General features: G+C 33.5%; 1 protein-coding gene across 6 annotated transcripts in view; it reads left to right on the top strand.

Annotated features, from left to right (window-relative positions):
• Positions 1-19324, top strand: part of FER (FER tyrosine kinase) — a 315987-nt gene that overhangs the window by 55310 nt on the left and 241353 nt on the right. For all 6 annotated transcript variants that reach the window (XR_013998437.1, XR_013998438.1, XM_081132190.1 and 3 more), the window contains 2 exons: positions 985-1084; positions 16827-17010. Coding sequence is in view for 4 of the 6 variants with exons in the window: in XM_081132190.1 (XP_080988316.1) it covers positions 985-1084; positions 16827-17010 (284 nt within the window). In the remaining 2 variants the exon portion in view is untranslated. The remainder of the gene's footprint in view (positions 1-984; positions 1085-16826; positions 17011-19324) is intronic.

The following is a 19324-nucleotide window of genomic DNA, read 5'->3' as shown; positions in this document are numbered from 1 at the left end:
TATATCTGTATTATAGTTGTTGATATTTTTGTTCGTTTACACAATGTCTTTACACCGTTAAGAATGATGGTGATGCAGTATTTATTGCAAGTGGGCTCTGATACTGTCTTCCAAGTTGCTCATGCCCCTTTTGCAAGTTTCTCATACTGCTGATTTCTTAGGCTTCTCAGAAGCTGTACCAGAAGTTTTTCATTTTCTAAGATTCTTAATTTTTCTCTCAAATGCTTTTTAAATGTCTTTTTGCCAACAGAGTCAAGGACGTGCATTTGTCTTGTCTTTCTGTAGGAATAATCAAGTTCATGCATGCATGTAGTGACCACTGATGATTGTTGCTTGGCCAACAGTGATTGTTAGATGCATCTTCTTTTCAGAGATGTTACAATGTAAAAAAAAAAATTCATGTCAGAACTGGTGAATTATGGCAACTCAGAGTTACTCTGTAAAATTACAATAAATATTTAAATTAGCTTTTTATTAGAAAAAATATTAAATTAATTTATTGGTCTTTTAATTTTAGATGACTGCAGCACTGTTTCTGGATTTGCTTTTCTTTTTAAGAAATTTTTTTTTTATGCTGTTGAATTTATCACTGATTTCTAAAATAATATTTAATCCTCACCTGAGGATATGTTTTTACTGATTTTTAGAGAGAGAGGAATGAGTGAGAGAAAGAGAGAGAGAGAAACATCGATCGGTTGCTTTCCCTGTGCGCCCCCAGCAGGGACTGAACACAAAACCTAGGTATGTGCTCTGACTGGGAATTGAACCTGCAACCTTTTTGGTGTAAGGAATGATGCTCCAATCAACTGAGTCACCCTGTCAGGGCTAGGGCTAAAGTAATTTTTAATTTATTGTCTGTAATTGTATATTAAAGAGCAACTCTGACCTATAAGCAGTAAGATACACATTAGTTAATGCTTTAGAATTTGTTCTTGATCATGTAAACTTAAGTTTAAAAATTTTTTGCATTTCTTTTTTTGACAGGTTACAAAGACAGAATTAGAAAAATTAAAATCCAGCTATAGACAATTAATAAAAGAAATGAATTCTGCCAAAGAGAAATATAAAGAAGCTTTAGCTAAAGGTATGACAAAATTATGAAAAAATGTTTTAGTGATTTTTATTCTTATCATCTATTATCTTTATAAATAGTGGAATGATTCCAGTTAGACCAATTCACATTAAAAAAAAATAAACCAAAATAGATTGTGAAATTATCTAATAATTCATCCTTTTAAAAAAAAATGATGCACAATATTCTTCAATAGTGCATACTAAATGCTAAATGGAATTACGTAGCACTTATGTAATAGAATTCAAGGAGTGTTTAAATTTATCTCTAGCATCAGATTTAGTTAACTAGTGAGTACCAAATAAGAAAAATACAGTTGTATTTGTTTAGAAGCCTTTTTAATCCCCTTCTAACCTATGGTACTTAAAAAGCCATTAAAATCACAAGATCATTTTATAGCATTATTTTGCATTTGTAGTTTAATTTTATGTGTCTGTAGTGTCCTAAAATTTTTATTAGATGGTATGGAAGTAAATGGAAAGAGAAACCAATGTTTTAAACAGAGATTTATGCTTATAGTTTTGAATTGTAGCTAAATAGTTTTCATATTTCAATTTTTTTAAATTATGAAAGTTGGAGTTTTAAACATTTCTTTCTGGCTAAATATAAGCCTTATTAGAAACTCTATTTTCTTTTGCTTCTTAAATTTACCTTTCTCTTTTAATAATGGGTTTTTCTTTGTCTTTCACGTGTATATTATCTTGCTGTTTTTGTAGGTATGTATTTTGGATATACTTGCACATTGAAAACACAGTTTTTGTTATTATTCTCAATAGACTAGAAGAGATACTGATTTAGATGGAGTTCTCGCTCCCTCCCTCCTTTCCTTACCTCTCCCTTTCTCTCTCTCCACCCACCTTGCTCCTTCCTGCCACTTTCCCTTGTTCCTTCTCTGTTCCTCTTTTTCCTTCCTTCTCTCCCTCCCTTTCCTTCCTCCCCATCTTTCCTCCACCATCTACTTTTTGTTTCCTTCACTCCTCCCACATTTATGTCATGTTTCTGCTTCTCGCAGTGTTTCTGTTGCTTTTTTAGAGATGAATCCATGCTCACAGTGTCCTTATTTTTCCTTATCTTATTTATTTTTCGTGTACCTCAGCCAATATTTTGAGATAATGATCTCTTGACTAATGTAAACATCTCTTTTAAAGTGCTTTTGTAATTTAATTATCTGTTATTTAAGTGAAGAAAAGAAAAAATGGCATAGACTTTGGAGTCAGATAGTCTTGGTTTAAATTCCAATATTGTGTGATTATTTTATAGATTTTTCAAACTTCATTTTCAAACCTAATTACTTCTCCTTTGTTATTTTTAAGAGTGCTTTAGATAATCAAGAAGCACTTACTGAACGCTTTCTATCTTTAAGTTATTGCAATTGAAACAGTATTTTCTAAGCATTCAAGGAGTTTACTCATTTCTAGTTGATATTCTAACTTGGGAATTCCAAGTCTAATCATCTTTCAAAAGTTAGCTTTTATATGAGGGATATTTGCTAAACCATCAAGAGTAGTTCAGAAATAGTTTTGTACCTTTAGCATTACTACTCAATCTGTCAAAATAGTTAATTTTATAAAGTTCATTCCTTAATGACTGGCTAGCATTCTCAAATTTGTGCCCTATATTATAAATAATTGTATTTTAGTTCACCGAGAGCAAGTGATGACTTAACTGTATTATAATCCAACTATGCTAAGTATTGCTCACTAGGTCTGTATTGGTTAGAGAATAATTAGCTAGGAAAAGAAATACATAATTTCTTCTAAGTCTTGATACCTGTTTTTAATGATATTGTTTTATTTTTGTTTAAAAATTGAAATCTAATTTGATGTCATAAAGTTTTAAATGTTCTTGTACTTGATGCTTATATTATCAAAGATTATTCACAGATAATAATTGTTCTTTTTTACTTTGAATCTAGGTAAAACACTGTTAAATGTATTAATATTAGGAAGGCAAGCAGAAAATCTCAAGACTGTAGAGTTTTAATTGGTATTAAGTGGTGTATTATTTGATTGAATTTCCTGTATTAAAATATGCAAACTTATTTACATTTCTCTTTCTAAAGATATTAATCTTTTCCTATTTTCAAGACTATGATTACTCCCATTAAATCAACTTATAAACTATAGAATATACATTTAAAAAATAAGTTCTTATGTAATTGTGTTTTATGCATGAGGCATATGTCAATTTCTCTTCTATAATAAAACCAATGGAAACTTACTTTATACTCATGTTTACATGAAAAAGTATAAAATTATATTTCTGAAAATCTTGTTTCTGTTTTCAGACTGCTTCTATGTTTAACATGGAATTAGTTCTTTTGTGCAGTTATTTAGTCACTGTAAAGATAATGTGATGGTAAATTTCCCAGTATTTGCAGGTTTTATGTCAGAACCTCCGTTCGTCTGGATAGGTCAGACAAGGGCACTCTGGAATGAGTCCTAGGCACTGCTAGGGTGCTCACAGTGGATGCCCAAGCTATGGCTCTGGTGTCCAGAAATTACCTTAGATAGAAGGAGGTCTTAGAAAAGCTATTTAAAACCGCAGACTGACATAGCATCCAACTGAAGACAAGGCTTTGAGAGAGACAGGGCCTGGAAATATTTCTTATAGTAAGGGTTAAGTTCTGGATTTGATTGAGAATGGGTTCTGAGTTAAGGCCTCAGTTACTCCAACTGGAGGTTCAGCAGTAGCAGCAGATCAGCAGGAAGACTGTCAAAGCTGAAATTCCAAACTCCTGACCCCTGCTGGATAGATTACATAAAATACTTTAAATTTTGAATTGTTAGAATTTATATCCAATGGGACCTTAGTTTATGTTCAGTCTAAAATAAAAACTCATTTGCAATATGAATGAAACATCATTTAAATTAATTTTTTGTAATATAAACATTAGTCTATTATTATTTACAACATGTGCATGGAGAACAACCATAATAATTGTAGCTTATTGAGCTGAAGTTAATAATTTATATTGTTTCTTGATAACAGCATTGAGTTTTAGAATAACAAGTGCTTGAATGCAAAATATACAGGTTTTGCTTTTTAATTGTAAATTGAGTTCTGAACATCTTAGTTGGTCAAACACATGATTTAGCTTTCAAACAATTTTTTGAATCCATATAGCTTGTATCTGAACAAGGGTTTTGCCATAAATAAATGCCTATAATTGTTGGAAGAATTTGCCATCCGATCATCTTTATAAAAAATAAGTGACTTCCCAGAAGAACTCCTGCAGGATCACGTTGTCTGTGAATAAAGAGTTTTACCTATATTGTCAGCTTGGTCCAGTTGGTTAATTTTGTTATTCAAATTTTTAATGTTTTTCTGATTTTCGGTCTACTTGTTTTATCAGTTATTGAGATAGGGCAATTGAAACCTCCCATTGTAACTGTTTTTCTCTGGATTTCTCTGTTTCTTCTTGCAGTTCTCTCAGTTTTTTGCTTCATGTATTTTGAGACTCTGTTGTCAGGTGTATAAGCACTCAAGATTGTTATGTCGTCTTGATGACTTGACTCTTTTATCATTAGGAAGTCACCTTTCTTATCCCTACTATTATTCTTTGCTGTGTTCTGTTCTACCTGATATTGATATAGCCACTCCAGCTTTACTTTTGTGTTTACATGGTATATATTTTCCTCATTTTTTTACTTTTACATGTTTCAGTCTTTATTTTTTGAAGTGCATTTCTTATAAGCAGCATATAGTTAGGTCTTGCTTTTTTTAATCTTGATAATCTACCTTTAGTTGGCATAGTTAGACTATATTTAATGTGATCTTTGGTGATGTTAGGTTTAAATCTGTTATCTTACAGTGTGTTTTCTCCTTGTTTCATCTGTTCTTCATTCTCTCCTTGTCCTTTCTTCTGCCTCCTTTTGGATTAATTGGAAAATTTTCTTAAGATTCCTTTTTATCTTCTTTGTTGTTTTATTAGCTGTAGCTTTTTGTTTTATTTTATTTTTAATTTATCATAGTACACATTACAGTGATATTATACCACTTTGTGTATAATATGGGACCCTTACAATAGTAAAGTCTTTCAGTCTTTGTGCTATTGAGATATTTTTACTCTTACATGTGTTATAAATGCCACACTGTATCGTTAATGTTTTTATTGTTGTTTAAATCATCAATTATCTTTAAAATTACAGCAAAACATCTCATATATTTATCTTTTCTAGCATTCTTTACTTCATTTAGTATCATTTACTTTTGCACAAACAACTTTAACATTTCTTTTAAGTCTGTGGGTAACACTTTTAGCTTTTGTATGTCTGACAAAGTTTTTATTTCACCTTCATTTAAAAATGTACTTTTGTGGGTATAGAATTCTATTTTTGCTCTATGCCCCTCTCCCCCCTCTGCTTGCTCTAGTGCAAGCTTTTTTCTGCCAAGAGCTATTTGGATATTTATAACATCATTCAAGGGCCATACAGAATTATCAACTTAAAAATTAGCCTACTATATTTGGTCAAACATTGAATTGACTTTATTGAATTTCGAGTCCTGCCTGCAGTTAGTTGTCTTGGAAGGGCCAGACCAAATGATTTCGCAGGCTGTGGACATTCCCCACCCCTGCTCTAGAGTTACAAGAGGGACAAATCTGCTCTAATACTTATCTTTGTTGCTTTGCACATTTTGATTTCCTTTGGCAGCTTTTAGGACTTGCTTTTTATCATTTGTTTTGAGCAGTTTGATCATGATGTAGTTTTTCTTTTTTCCTTGTGTTTGTGATTTCTGAGCTTCTTGTATCTGAGAGCTTATAGTTTTCATGAGTTTAGAAAACTTTTAGCCACTATTTCTTTTCTTTTTAAAATATGTTTTATTGATTTTTAGAGAGAGAGGAAGGGAGAGGGAGAGAGAGAGAGAAACATCTATGAGAGAGAAACATCATTAATCTGTTGCCTCTTGCTCTCCTACCACTGGGGATCGAGTCCGCAACCTGGGCATGTGCCCTGACCAGGAATCAACCTGGTGACCTCTTGGATCCTGGGTGGACTCTCAACTGCTGAACCAGCCATTATTTCTTCACATGTATTTACTGTCACCCCTTTTCTTTCTGCTGTCCTTGAGAGACTCCAGCTACATGTATATTAAGCTGCTTGTTGTCTCACAACATACTGATGCTCTGGTCATTTCTCTCTGTTGTTTTCTTTCTCTTTCTGTTTTATTTTGGTTAATTTCTCCCTCCCTCCCTCCCTCCCTCCCTCCCTCCCTCCCTCCCTCCCTCCCTCCCTCCCTCCCTCCCTCCCTCTCCCTCCCTCCCTCCCTCCCTCTGTCTCTCCCCCTCCCTCCCTTCCTTCCCTCCTTCCTTCCTTCTCTCTCTCTATGACTATGTCTGTAAATTTCCGAATCTTATTTTCTACAATGCTAATCTGCCTTTAACTCCATGCAGTGTATTTTTCAGGCATTGTAGATTTTGCTTGAATAATTTTGATGGGGTCTTGTTTTCCATGTTTCTACTTAACATGTTAACTTAAGTTTTGTAGTCTCAGTAAACTTTATCTTCCTTAATCGTTTGTTCTGAGCATTGTATGGGTTTACTCTCAGATTTTTGTTTTGCTATAATTCCCCACTTGCTTATGTTGTAGAAAATATATATCATCTTTACCAATATTTCTACACATAGGCCCTTGTTCATATGCCATGTAGCACTTTTTTCCAAAGTTAAAACATATTTATAAGAATAAATGTAGTATACCCTAATTTTATAAAATTTAAGCAATATCATGTTGAACCATTTGGAGTTGAATTAAGTGAATTTAAATATGATTTTGCTTTGATGTTTTATAGTTTACTTGAAGATATTGTGAAACATCAGAAAAGATGTTCAAAATAACTACCTCATAGTTATGTATTCCGATGTGGCATATTTAATTGATTCTATATGCCTAGAATTATACTAGTGTTTTATATTTACCAAGCTTCAAAATACCCACAATAGCATTTGTGGGGGTTTCTCTTTCATGGGTGGAAGTCTAAATGCTTCTGCTTTATCATGTTTCATGTTCAGGAAAAAGAAACAACACAAGGTGAGCCACTCCACATTACACATGCCCCTACCAGTTGGTCTAGAGAAGTCTGAAAGGAACTCTCTTCACATAATTTTATGACAAGAGTGGGAAACAATCTCTTTTTCGAATTCTTCTTTTTCTATGAGAAACCCAAAAGAGTGCTAAGGGATTGGTAAATTCCCTGATTATTTACAAACCCCCACTACCCTAAGCAGACAGAGTAAAGGGCACCTACAAATAGAATGTGGGGAATTAGCTGTTAAGTCTCATTCAAAAGTAAATTTTTCTGTAATTGGATTTTCTTAAATTGTCTCTTCATTCATTATGAATAGTTGTTCTGTGGTATTTTATAGCCAATTAAAATTGATTAGATCCATTGAGTTGTCTCTTTAGAGTACTTTAATTATGAAAACCACTTTGAAATGAGCTCATATCTCAGACAGATGGTTAATTTGTGTTTAAATAAATCCAAATTTTAAAAAATGAATAAAAATTTTTAAAGTCTATTTTAGTTGATTTCCTCATTTTTGAGTCCACCAAGAATGATAACTAGACTTCTTACTCAATAATCTCTAAATCTTGGAGATTTTTAAAAATCAAAATTACCTATGGATAGTGTATGGAGATCCTCTAGAAAAATATTCTGAAATTCAAATTTATCTCACAGTTTAACATAGAGAAGAAATGCATTTTGGATTCAGGACTTACTGAAGACCAAAATATAGTTCAAGCTGTGTTTGCTGATCACCAATTCTATTGAAAGTGACCTGAAAGTGAGAGGTTTTCTTTTTTGGGGGGACCTACTTACTAGTACGTGATATATTAGCAGCTAACTTATGGCATGAATGCTTTTCACTGCATGGAGCTTAATATGATAGGAACTTTACAAGGTCATAAAGAGTAATTGCACTTTTAGTTATTAACCTAATTTGCATTTGGTTAAAGCTGTAGAAATTGGAGTGACAGTTATAATATTCTCATTAGATACTGAAATATTATGTGGGATGGAATGTGCTCCATGATTCATTTATATTCTGGAGATAAATTCCTAAAAATAAAATGAAAGCATACTTATTTGCTTTGTCCCCTCTTTGCTTAGTTTTATTAAATAGAGCTAAGTTTCACTTACAAAGACGTTAAGAGAAGTTAAATCTTTTGCTGATTTTCCTCTATATTTTATAGGTGATCTCCTTAACAATATTAGTTTTGGATTTGATTACTAGAAAGATGATATAAACTGATGCAGAAGGTAAAATTGTAACTTTTCTATAACTTTTAACTTTTTAAGAATTTTTTTAAGTTTATTTTTTAAATAAGAACTACAGCAATTTATACCTTTTCTTGTTATGTGCCAGGAACTGTTATTTGTATTAGGAATATAGTAGATAAGAAAACATCTCCAAATCCCTGCCTCCATCAGGCTTACATTTTAGAGCAGAAGGTAGTTAATTAATTTAAAAAATCTGTAAAACATAGTATATTAGATGGTAATAATTACAATGGAGAAAACACTCTAGGTAGATAGGGTATTTGGGGGATGATCAGATTAGTTGTCACGGAGAAAGATACCTTTAAATGAAGAGTGAAGGAGGTGAGGGAGTGAAGCATGTGGCTTTATGGGGCAGAGTACTCCAGACAGAGGGGATATGAGATGGGATCATGTCTGGTATTTCTGAGAAGTATTACAGTCACCGGAGTGGCTGGAACTGAAGGACTGATAAAGGAAAGGCATGGAGGAACGAGATTAGAGGAAGAATGATGGTGGTGGCAAGGGAGGCACAGATTATGTAGGATTTTGGTAGTTCTTTTAAAACCCTTAACCAGAGTAAGATGGGAAGCCATTCTTGTGTTTTGAGCAGAGGAATGACATGAACTAACTTACGTTTTTACAGGACCATTCAGGTAGCCTGTTGAAAATAATAGTCTGAGGGTGGCGGAAAGATGAAAGCAGGACCAGTTGCTTCCAGGCTATTGGAGTAACCCAGGCAAGGGCTTACTCTGGTTCGGACAGGGCGGTGGTAGCAGAGGTGATTAGGAGTGGTCAGATTCTGGATATACAACTGATTCTTGTTATTTACGGTAGTTATGCTCTATAAAATTACTGTGAACATTAAATTAGCATTATGTAAGTACTGAATCATTGCCCCCGGCAGGGTAACATTTTTGACAGTTGAGCAATACATCACCAAGACACCAAACAATACATTGTTTTATGTGTGTTTCTGTTTAAGGACACTTTATTTAATATATATTGTCGAATCATTAACATTGAACTCACAGTGTTATAACTCATGACTGAAAGCTATTAACATACCTATTTTATCTGTAAGGCACATCACACCCATCTTGAGCATAAGAATACTAAACAGCACTTCAGCCCTGTGTTTAGAGACCATTTTAAACTGCAAAATAGTGAACAGAAAACACAAAAAATGCAAAAAATGTGGAACTAAACAGACTGCTCAAAGGACAGTTTATACAGTATGAGAGCTGAAACAAAAAAGCATTGCAGAGCATCTTCACACTTCCATAGTTCCAAACTCAAAATCACAAGGTACAAACCGGTGAGCATACAGTGGAAAGTTTTTTTCCTGTCCATTACCCAGTTTTTTTCTCAGTTGGGAATGTGTGTAACTCCTTCACTGCTCTGTGTATGTGCATGTCTGTGATTGACCTGGAAAGCGCTGAGTGTATTAATTTTTGGATTACAAATAAACTTTAGGCATTAGGAAAATTTGGAAATATGGAATCCATGAAAATTGAGGATCAACTGTATATTGAAAATAGAGCTTAAAGGATTTGCTAATGAATTGGATGTAGTGTGTGAGAGTAAAAACTCAAGGATGATTTCAGGGTTTTTGGCCTGAGTAACTGAAGGATGACATTGTTATTAACCAAGATGGAGAAAAATGTAGGAGGGACAGATTTGGAAGTGAAGATTGGGAGTTTGACTTTGAGATTTTTATTAGACATCTGCTTTCCAGAGCTAGCTAGATTAATTCTTTTCTTCCTCACTCTTTTCAGTGCAGTTATGTTATTCATGGGAAATAGTTTGGTTCATTTGTTTCTATTGTATCACATTTTTAACTAGTTTTCCCTCTTTTTTCTTATTTTGTTTGCTTGCTTGTTTCATTAACGGCCAAGCATTAATGATTCCAAAAGTCAGAACTATACAAAATTATATACTTAGAGAACTGTATCTTCTTTAATTATTTGTGTTTCTTTTTTACATGCAAACTACTGTACTCTGATATTCTTTTTCACTTTGCTTTTCTACTTGACGTTGTATCATGAAAATGACAATATTTTAGTATGTAGATGTCTCATTCTTTGTAACTGCTTTATAGCGCTTGATATAAGTTTACTCAAGCACTTTTCTATGTATGGATGGATATATAGTATATTTTTAATTTTTCCAATTATATACACTACTAACATGAATGTCTTTGTGCATGTGGTGTGTTTTTTTAATCATAGGAGGAATATCTTAAGTGTAAGATTCCTAAAAGTGTGATTGCAGGGTTGAAAGATAAATGTGTGTGTACTTTTGTTAGATATTACCTATTTTCTTTCTATAAGGATTGTACCAATTTGCATTTCTACCAGAGATATATAGGAGTACCTATTTCTCCATACCCTTGCCAAAACAGAGAATTTGCCAGTTCGGTAGATAAAAATTAGCACTTTATCATTTTTAATTTGCATTTCTTTTATTATAAGTGAAAGAATGAGGTTGACCATCATTTTATATGTTTAAAGGCCATTTTAAAGTATTTATTTTTGTGTGAATTGTGTCTTGTTCTTTTTTTTCTATTGAGCTTTAGGTCTATTTTTCTTTAAATTTTAAAGAATTTTTAAATCTATTACAACAAACTATTTTTCTGTTATATTTGGTGTGTATATTTTCTACTAGTTCATTGGTTGTCATTTGACTTTGTTTATGATGGCTTTTTATTTTTCAAAAATGGTGATATTCTAGCTACTGATATTGCTGTGAGAAATAAATTATCTTTGTCTCTCTCCCAGAGGCATTGTGTCTTGTTCCCACATTTGTGAAGTCGAGGCAGGCTGATTTGTTAGCTTGCAAGTAGGAGCAAATCCCATATAAGTCATGTTCTTGACAAAGATTTATGTGTCCTTTTACTCATTTTTTTAAACTTTTTTTCCTGAAGGATTTAAGTTTTCCTTTCTTGTGTTTTTTTTTTCCTTCACAATTTCCATTTTAACTATTTCTGCCTCTGAAGTGTTGCCCTTTCTAAGGCTGCTTCTCTTACCTTCCATACGCACCTTTAAATCCTTCTTGTAGTCAGCTTTGTAATCCACAGGTACACTTTCTCAGTATTTTCACATGAAGAGTAGGCTTTTTCTTTCTTTTATTTTTTTAATACTCACAGGAGGATAGTTTTTCCATTACTTTTCAGAGAGAGTAGAAGGGCGGGGGAGAGAGAGAAACACTGATGTGATGTGAGAGAGACACACCGATGGTTGCCTCCCTCAGGAGCCCCGACTGGGGCCAGGGATCGAGCCTGCGACCAAGGCACGTGCCCTTGGCTGGAATTGAACCTGGGACCCTTCAGTCCGCACACCAGCACTCCAACCACTGAGCCAAACTGTCCAGAGCTAGACTTCTTTTTCTAATGGTGGTTTTAGGTCAGTCTTAAGCATACTTCTAGTTCTTCTCTCTTTAGCACATTTTTTGGTTTTTTTGGAACAGCCCTTGGTGTCCATGAAAGCCACCCAGAATCCCCCCCTTCACAGCTTTGCTACATTATAGAATACAGATTTGAACATAGTATGTCATCCAGTTAGTAGATTAGTAAAAGCCTATGGGTCAACTGAATCTACCAATCACTATATACAAGGAAATGATGTTGCATAGAGTTAGAAAGCTTGCTCTTTAAAAGTATTTGATGTTTAATTTTAAAATAAAATATTGTCATTTTAGTTCCCTGAACAGTTTAAAACCAATAATACATGCTTAATAAATATTTCCTGATTAATATAGCAAATATTCTTATAACAAGAAATTAAAAATAGCAAAGTAAGACTATACCTAATGTATTTTTTAAAATGCTTTATTGGAACAATTGATCAAAAAGTTTTTTTCAGCACTCCAAATTCATTGTCTTCTTTAGCCTTTGCTGTTAACTGTGCATTTTGACAATTTTCTGCCATTTTTATCTCCATCACAATCCAATGAATTGAAAAGAGCAGGTAATTTAACTCCCAGGTTTGAAAATGAGAAGCTAAATTTTAGATTAAATGACTTGCCTGGGTTGCATAGCTAATCAGAGGAGAAGCTGAGACAAAAATTCACTTCTTGTTGTCAGAACAAAACTGAGCAAGTTAGGTAGCTCATTCATTGTTCCCACATATTATACTTAAATTTAACTTCCATGTGAAGAAACATATGTAGACATTTGCCCCAAGTAATTCAGAAGTTAAGGTGAATTTCTGTTCAGTTTTTTCTTACTCAGAGTAATATGTAAAAACTGTGTAGTTGAGGAAAGTTTTGAAAGACAGGAAAAATGTAAGATGGTAGAACGTTTAGTTATTCAAATCAGAGTCTACTTGCTGGCACTTTATTTATGGAAAATAGTCACTTATCGTTTATTGTCAGGAGGCTTTCCATCATAATATTTAACAAATGGTAAACACTTCAGAACTTTATAATAAAAAACACTTGCCTTCCTAGACTTGCTTAATGAGTAGTCTAGCCTGTCTCTTGTGACTGTCAAACTTACATAATTGAGCTTTGCTGGCCTTATACTATTGTTATGGCATGACACGTTGTATGCACACTCTGTTGTTATAAACATTAAACAGATTTGTCAACAAGTGGTGGCAAAAGAATTATAATTCAGCCTCTCGTGAGTTTCATTATGTGGAGGAGGAAAAATTGGATGGTTTACTCCCTGTTGATTGACACATAGAATAACTCTGCGCCCGGCTCAGTGCCTCTCATTAAACCAAAACAAAGCATACAGCAACAGGGGTACGATTCTGTATCTGTCAGTAAGAATTTATTCACTCTGTATACTTTGGGTTAATTTTCAGCTCAAATATAGTTATTAAAAGTTAATAAATATAATAGTGATCTGAGATATTCTGAGCCAAAAAGTTTATGTGGCAAGAATCATATTAGCTAGTTTTTTTTGCAATATATTTTGTTAAATGAATGGAATTTTTAAAATTTTATTTGTAATTTTCATTTTCACACAGTATTATTATTTCTTGAATACTTACATATAGCCTCAATGGGACCCTAAATATTTATTTTAAAACAAATTAGGAAAAAATGCAATAGAATTTCTTTCCAAATCATACCAAGTGAGCATGTTTTTGAAACTTTTTGTTTTCCTACAAGGGAGAGAGAGTGGCAGGGTAATAGAAATAGAATAATTAGTTGATCATGTGACTGCACCAAGTACACCTTATAACCAAAGATATATGAGCTGTAGAGTACAAAAACAAACAACCCCCTACATCTCTAAGAAAACATACCCCCCCCAATTTAGTTTTAAGTCCAAAGTTATTTTTAAAGAATTTATTATCACTATTTTAATGTAATGGTATCTGCCTTGGATGTTTTCAAAAGCATTTAAAATTTTTTTCCAAATTGTGTTAGGGAACACTGATAATTAGGTTTGACTATAATAGTCTTCAGCTTATTTGTAATTCACTATATTGGATAAAGAAAAAAAGTATTTGGGAACTTCTTAAATTTTCTAATGTTCTTTTGGATTACAAAATCTTAGTGAGGTGAGTATTGCATACTTAGTGAATCATTCTGTACCAGCTAGAAAGACAGATGGGTATTGTGCAGTTTAAAAATCTGTGCAAATAGGAGGACAGATGGATGGTTTAAATGTTTTAAATGCCTCCATGAAAATGTTTCTGTGGAGAGTGTGACTCCTGAAGTTATATGATAAAAAAGTCAAGTCATAATTAGGAATAATAGAGTTTATATAAAAGTAATATTTTTGAAAAAGAAACATAAAATGTGGAATTCATTGAATTCACTAGTTATACTTTTAAAACTTATAATAAAATTTAATGAATTAGAACACAATACTGAAATATTCTTTCATGGTATATGTTTGCTTTGTTTTCTTATGAACATTTGGACTCTAGAAAACTTATTATTTAGAATCAATGTATTTGCATAAGTGCAATGATCTTTTGAACTGTCTTTTGCCAGAATTTGTCAAATTTCAAGTAACAGAAGCTTAAAATAGCTTAAAAAATGGTAAATCCAAAAGACACCCCCCCCCCCCGCAAAAAACACACACACACACAAAAACCACCCTAAAGAAAAGGACCTTAGAAAGTGCTTTGGCAGCTTCTGTAGTAGGTGTTCAGGGACTTTCACTCTTTTTCAGGCATTAATGTGACTTAGCTCCCAGCCAAAGGGCTGTTTTCTTTTTGGTCAGCTATGTACTTTGGATCTTGGGTGTCAGCTTCATATAGAAGTCTCCTCCTGACTTGTGTGGATAGAGAAAAATGGGTTGTCATTTTCAAGGAAGGCTGCCGGGACTGGCCATAGATGTTAACAATGGCACTGACTCTTTTTTGAAATGCATTTCTGCAGGAAGGATGCTAAGTAGCAATGTTTGTGGGCAAATATAGTTTTCTATGGCAAACCTATTATAGTAACTGAACCAACAGCGAAAGGTGTTCCTGAGGATGTTAAAAGTTATTTGTGATTAGTATTATTGAAGTGATTTATTAATTGCTAAATTAAAAAAATTATCCCTAGTGTAATGTAGAGTGAGTTAAAACTTCCCTTGCAATTTATATTAACTGAAGCAAAAAAATTTATTGGCTTCTGAATGAACATTAAAAAAATTTTCAAAATTATCATATAATAGAAATTAAAGAATTACAAAGCATTCTTTATATAGTAAGGAGAATAATTATTTCATGAATTTTTATTTCAGTTATATATTTTAAAATTTGTATGGTTATTTACTGGTCAATGAAATAAAATATATTATCCAAATACATTATCATGAGGGTTGTTCATAGCCCCAAAGTGAGAAAACCCACTTCTTTAGTGGATAATATTATTTTTTCTGATTCCTTCAGATAGAACTATATTAATATGTTTGCTCCTACCCTCTCACTTCAGTGTTAGAACATCTTTCCAGTCAGCAATGAGAGGGGTTAGGAAAAATACCCTGGTGAGTAGATTATTTTCTAATCAAGAAGTTATGTCATAAAGTTAAATAGGTTATCTAGGGCAACATTTTATGAATAACTTGAACGGTTATTAATATCACCATGTGCAGGAGCCAGCTAATGGAATATGGCTAGAGATTCATGCTCTGTAAATAATTACGTCCTGCTCCCTAGGAGAAGTGAGTGGTGGCTCAAGCACTTGGAACACTAGAATTTGTTGATAGGAGACATGCAGGTCTGCTAGATAGGTTTGTTTCCCTTTGCACCAGCTGGATGTAGTTACCGTGCTTCAGAATTAGAGGGGTTATGAGAAGATCAAGGGAATTCTTCTGTTGTTCTGCCTGGGCATGGTTTAGGGATCCGAGGTTTCCTCTCTCTGCAAAAACCCTGAGTTTTTCTCTGCTTTTGGCTCTGGGCTGGAGATATTCTCCAACAGGGAATATTTTTCTGATCCCCATCCATATGAACACTCAGATAGGTGCTGAGCCTAAACAGAATGGCAGCAGAGGAGAGTCTCTGGCATTGGAAATTCTCAACATAAGATCTATTTTGGGGAGAGGATTCATTTGGAGAACTCTCCTTGGAAAGAGGGCAAAAATGAATAAATATTTTGAAAAGTTTATTATCTAAATGTAAGTAATTGGTGAGAGATACATGTTTGGTTTACATCAAAATTAAAGATCCACTTAAAAATTGTATTTATTTATGTAGTCATTTATTCATATTGTCAATCTGTAAATATTTTCTGAAATTTCAGTAGAGGAACCACAAAAAGTTTTAGTTTATATCATATCAAGTCTTAATTTCTCTGCATGATTTTCAAGTTATTCACAACCTAAAATTGCCTTACTTATACAAACATAATTTCTTCATTTCTGCAAAATTTGCTCTCTTTGAGCTTATTTTTTTTCCTTACCTATGTATCATTACTTATTCTTTCTGTGTTTTCATAGACCATGGCCTTTATGTCAAGGACTCTGCTTTGCCAAGTACTGAATTCCCAGTGTTTAGCACAATTCCTGTTGGCGATCAGTTAATAATATTCATTGAATGAAAGCGAAGAAGAAAGGGAGAGAGGGTGAGGGAGGAACTATCATCTATTCTCTCTTTCTATACCTTTCCAGACTTGCCTCATCTCTTAAGGTCTGTTTTCTCCACAAAGTATCCTTTGACTTCTCTTGTCTTTGTTGGTGTCTCAAACATAGACCTCAAAATTTAACATTATTTACAAAGTTTCTTGTTTTCTTGGTGATATAATTTTATGTGCACTGTTGTTCCAATTTGGTGTAAACTGCTTGAACTTGAGAAGGATCATATATCTGTATAATTTTACAAAGAAATTGTACATTATCCTGCCTCCTTCAGAGCAGCCTCTGTACAAAGTATTGGCAAATAAATAGTACTTTGCATAGAGCTAAGCGCATAGTATATGTTCACAAACTTTTGATTATCCATAGAATGTGTGAAATAACATAAAATAGTGGTGACTCAGTTTGCACACAGAGAAGATAAAACTTTTTTATTATTTCTTTTATAACTGTCTCCAATGATTTCTTCAGGGAAAGAAACTGAAAAGGCCAAGGAACGTTACGACAAAGCCACAATGAAACTTCATATGTTGCATAATCAGTATGTATTAGCATTGAAAGGGGCACAGCTTCATCAGAATCAGTATTATGATATCACACTTCCTCTGCTTCTGGACTCCTTGCAAAAGATGCAAGAAGAAATGATAAAAGCACTGTAAGTTACATTTCATATTTGACATTAAATCTCGTCATAAAGTGATTTTAACATTATTATTATTATTTTTTATAACTTTATTGATTTCAGAGAGAGGAAAGGAGAGGGAAAGAAAGAGATAGCAACATCAATGATGAGAGAGTCGTCATTGATGGGCTGCCTCCTGCACGCCCCTGACTGGGGATCAAGCCCGTAACCTGGGCATGTGCCCTGACAAGGAATTGAACCCTGATCGCCTGGATCCTAGGTTGATGCTCAACCGCTGAGCCATGCCCGGCCGGGCTCACATTATTTTCTCTCCTACTTAAGCTTTTGTATAAAAGTTGTCTATGTTTTGTAAGTTTCCTTATTGACCCAGAATAGTGGGTGTTTCAGACCTGTTTTACCTTGATTCTTCTTGATTTTCACTTCTAGCATCCCTTTAGTATATACTTACCTCCTAAACCTTCTAGCTAGCCCCAAGAATTTCTCTTCTTTTTGTATGTTTTTGTTTTGCCCCAATTAACTGGAAATTTATATGAAAATATTCATTAGTTGACAAATGTTAAAAAGTGGATATGTCTCCACAGGGTTAGAAATTTAAATTTTGAGCAACAGAAAAACCTGGAGGAAATAAGTTTTTGAAGTTTTATTTGTCATATGAGATTGTATGAGATTAAAATCAAATATTTACTAAAATTCTACTATATGCAAAGCGCATTGAATAAAGAGATGAGTAGGCCACAATTTTTGCCTTCAAGGAGCTAACAGAATATTTGGGTTAAATGAACACATGTGTACCATACATATCGATTCAAGACAACAGAAAGATAAGTCACCTTTTGGTAGACTTCATCTCCCTTATTAGCTGGGTTAGGTGGTCCCTCATTTTCCCAAGAAGATAAAGTGTTTTTCAGTCAACTTAAATATGTAAACTTTTAAGGTTGTTGATAAAATAGTGAAATTTCTACTTAAAATATTTAATTTATAAATTTAGTTATATCTACTTTAAATTACATATCATTGATTCAGAAATATTTATTTTCCTATTCTCCATTTAATAAATCAATATTTTTCAAACTGTTCACATGAATCTTCAATAATATTATCTTTATCATCACTAGAACATCTTTTTGAGGCATGTAATGGTTTCCCACAGCATGTTATCTTTACTTTCTAAGAAATTATTTCAGATCTAGCATTTAAAAAATCCAAGTATGATGATGTCACTGAAATTGAACCCCATGTCATAAGTACTCATTGATATAACCTTAGGAGACTTCATCATCTCTACCCCCCTATTTGTCTTAAAGGAGAATATTAATGATCTCCACATCATAACGACTTACTATACTGCTTTACAAGTTATCTAGATAGGCTTATTTACATTTGTATCTTTCAGTACTTTGAATTATTAGTTCATAACCCCAGTGTTAGTTACTGAATCCCCATTAAATTTCTCTGTCTCCCCCCTTTTAAAAAATTGTGTCTGTCTGGTGAGTTTTATAAGCATTTCAAACTATCATTGCTTGCAGCAGTTTAAATCTAATTTTTTTAACCAAGCATTATTTTGCTATTTAAAATAAAGTAATTGAGAGAAAACTTCATAATAGGGTAAATTTTGTAATGATTTTAGGAAAGAAAAAGAATAACTTACATTTATTTGGGTATGTGCAGGTTAAGCTTGTCTGTCAACACTTGTTGCTGAGGCCAGTAACGACCAATGGTATAGCATTCTCAAGTTGGGATCAGACCTTTGCGACAGAATAGTTTTTCCTTTTGCATTTATTAGGTATGCTAAAACAATTTATAACATTTTTGCTACTGAGTGGAGGCCAGGAGAAGAGACCTAGGTGTCGTTGAAGGTAGAAGATCAGAGGCCCAGCAGCAAGAGAAGAACCAAGTGGCAGGGGTTGTGAGGAAGTTGCAGACACTAGAAAGAAACATTAAAGAGACAGTTGTGGATCCACTATTCCATGTTATGGAATCCAGCATTTCTATGATAATGTTGAGAAACAGAAAGTGATCAACCTTGATCTTACATGTAGACACCTCAAATACAAGTTGGAAAAGGTAATGCCTTATTCTAGATCATTTGCAGTTATTATATTTTATCAAATGTAAGTTGCTAATCTGTACATTTGTGTAATCCCTTCACTTTACTGTCCAGGTATATGAAAAAAGATGGTACATAAAACTACCATCTGGCCCCGGCCGGTGTGGCTCAGTTGGTTGAGCATTGTTCCATGCACCGAAAGGTTGTCAGGGCACATGCCCAGGTTGCTTGGTTAATCCCTGGTCGGGGGTGTGCAGGAGGCAGCTGATTGAAGTTTCT

Source organism: Miniopterus schreibersii, assembly GCF_964146895.1.
Source record: "Miniopterus schreibersii genome assembly, chromosome: 3".
NCBI classification, from domain to species: Eukaryota; Metazoa; Chordata; class Mammalia; order Chiroptera; family Miniopteridae; genus Miniopterus; species Miniopterus schreibersii.
Note: the sequence above shows the minus strand (reverse complement) of the source record. Positions and strands in the feature narration are given on the sequence as shown.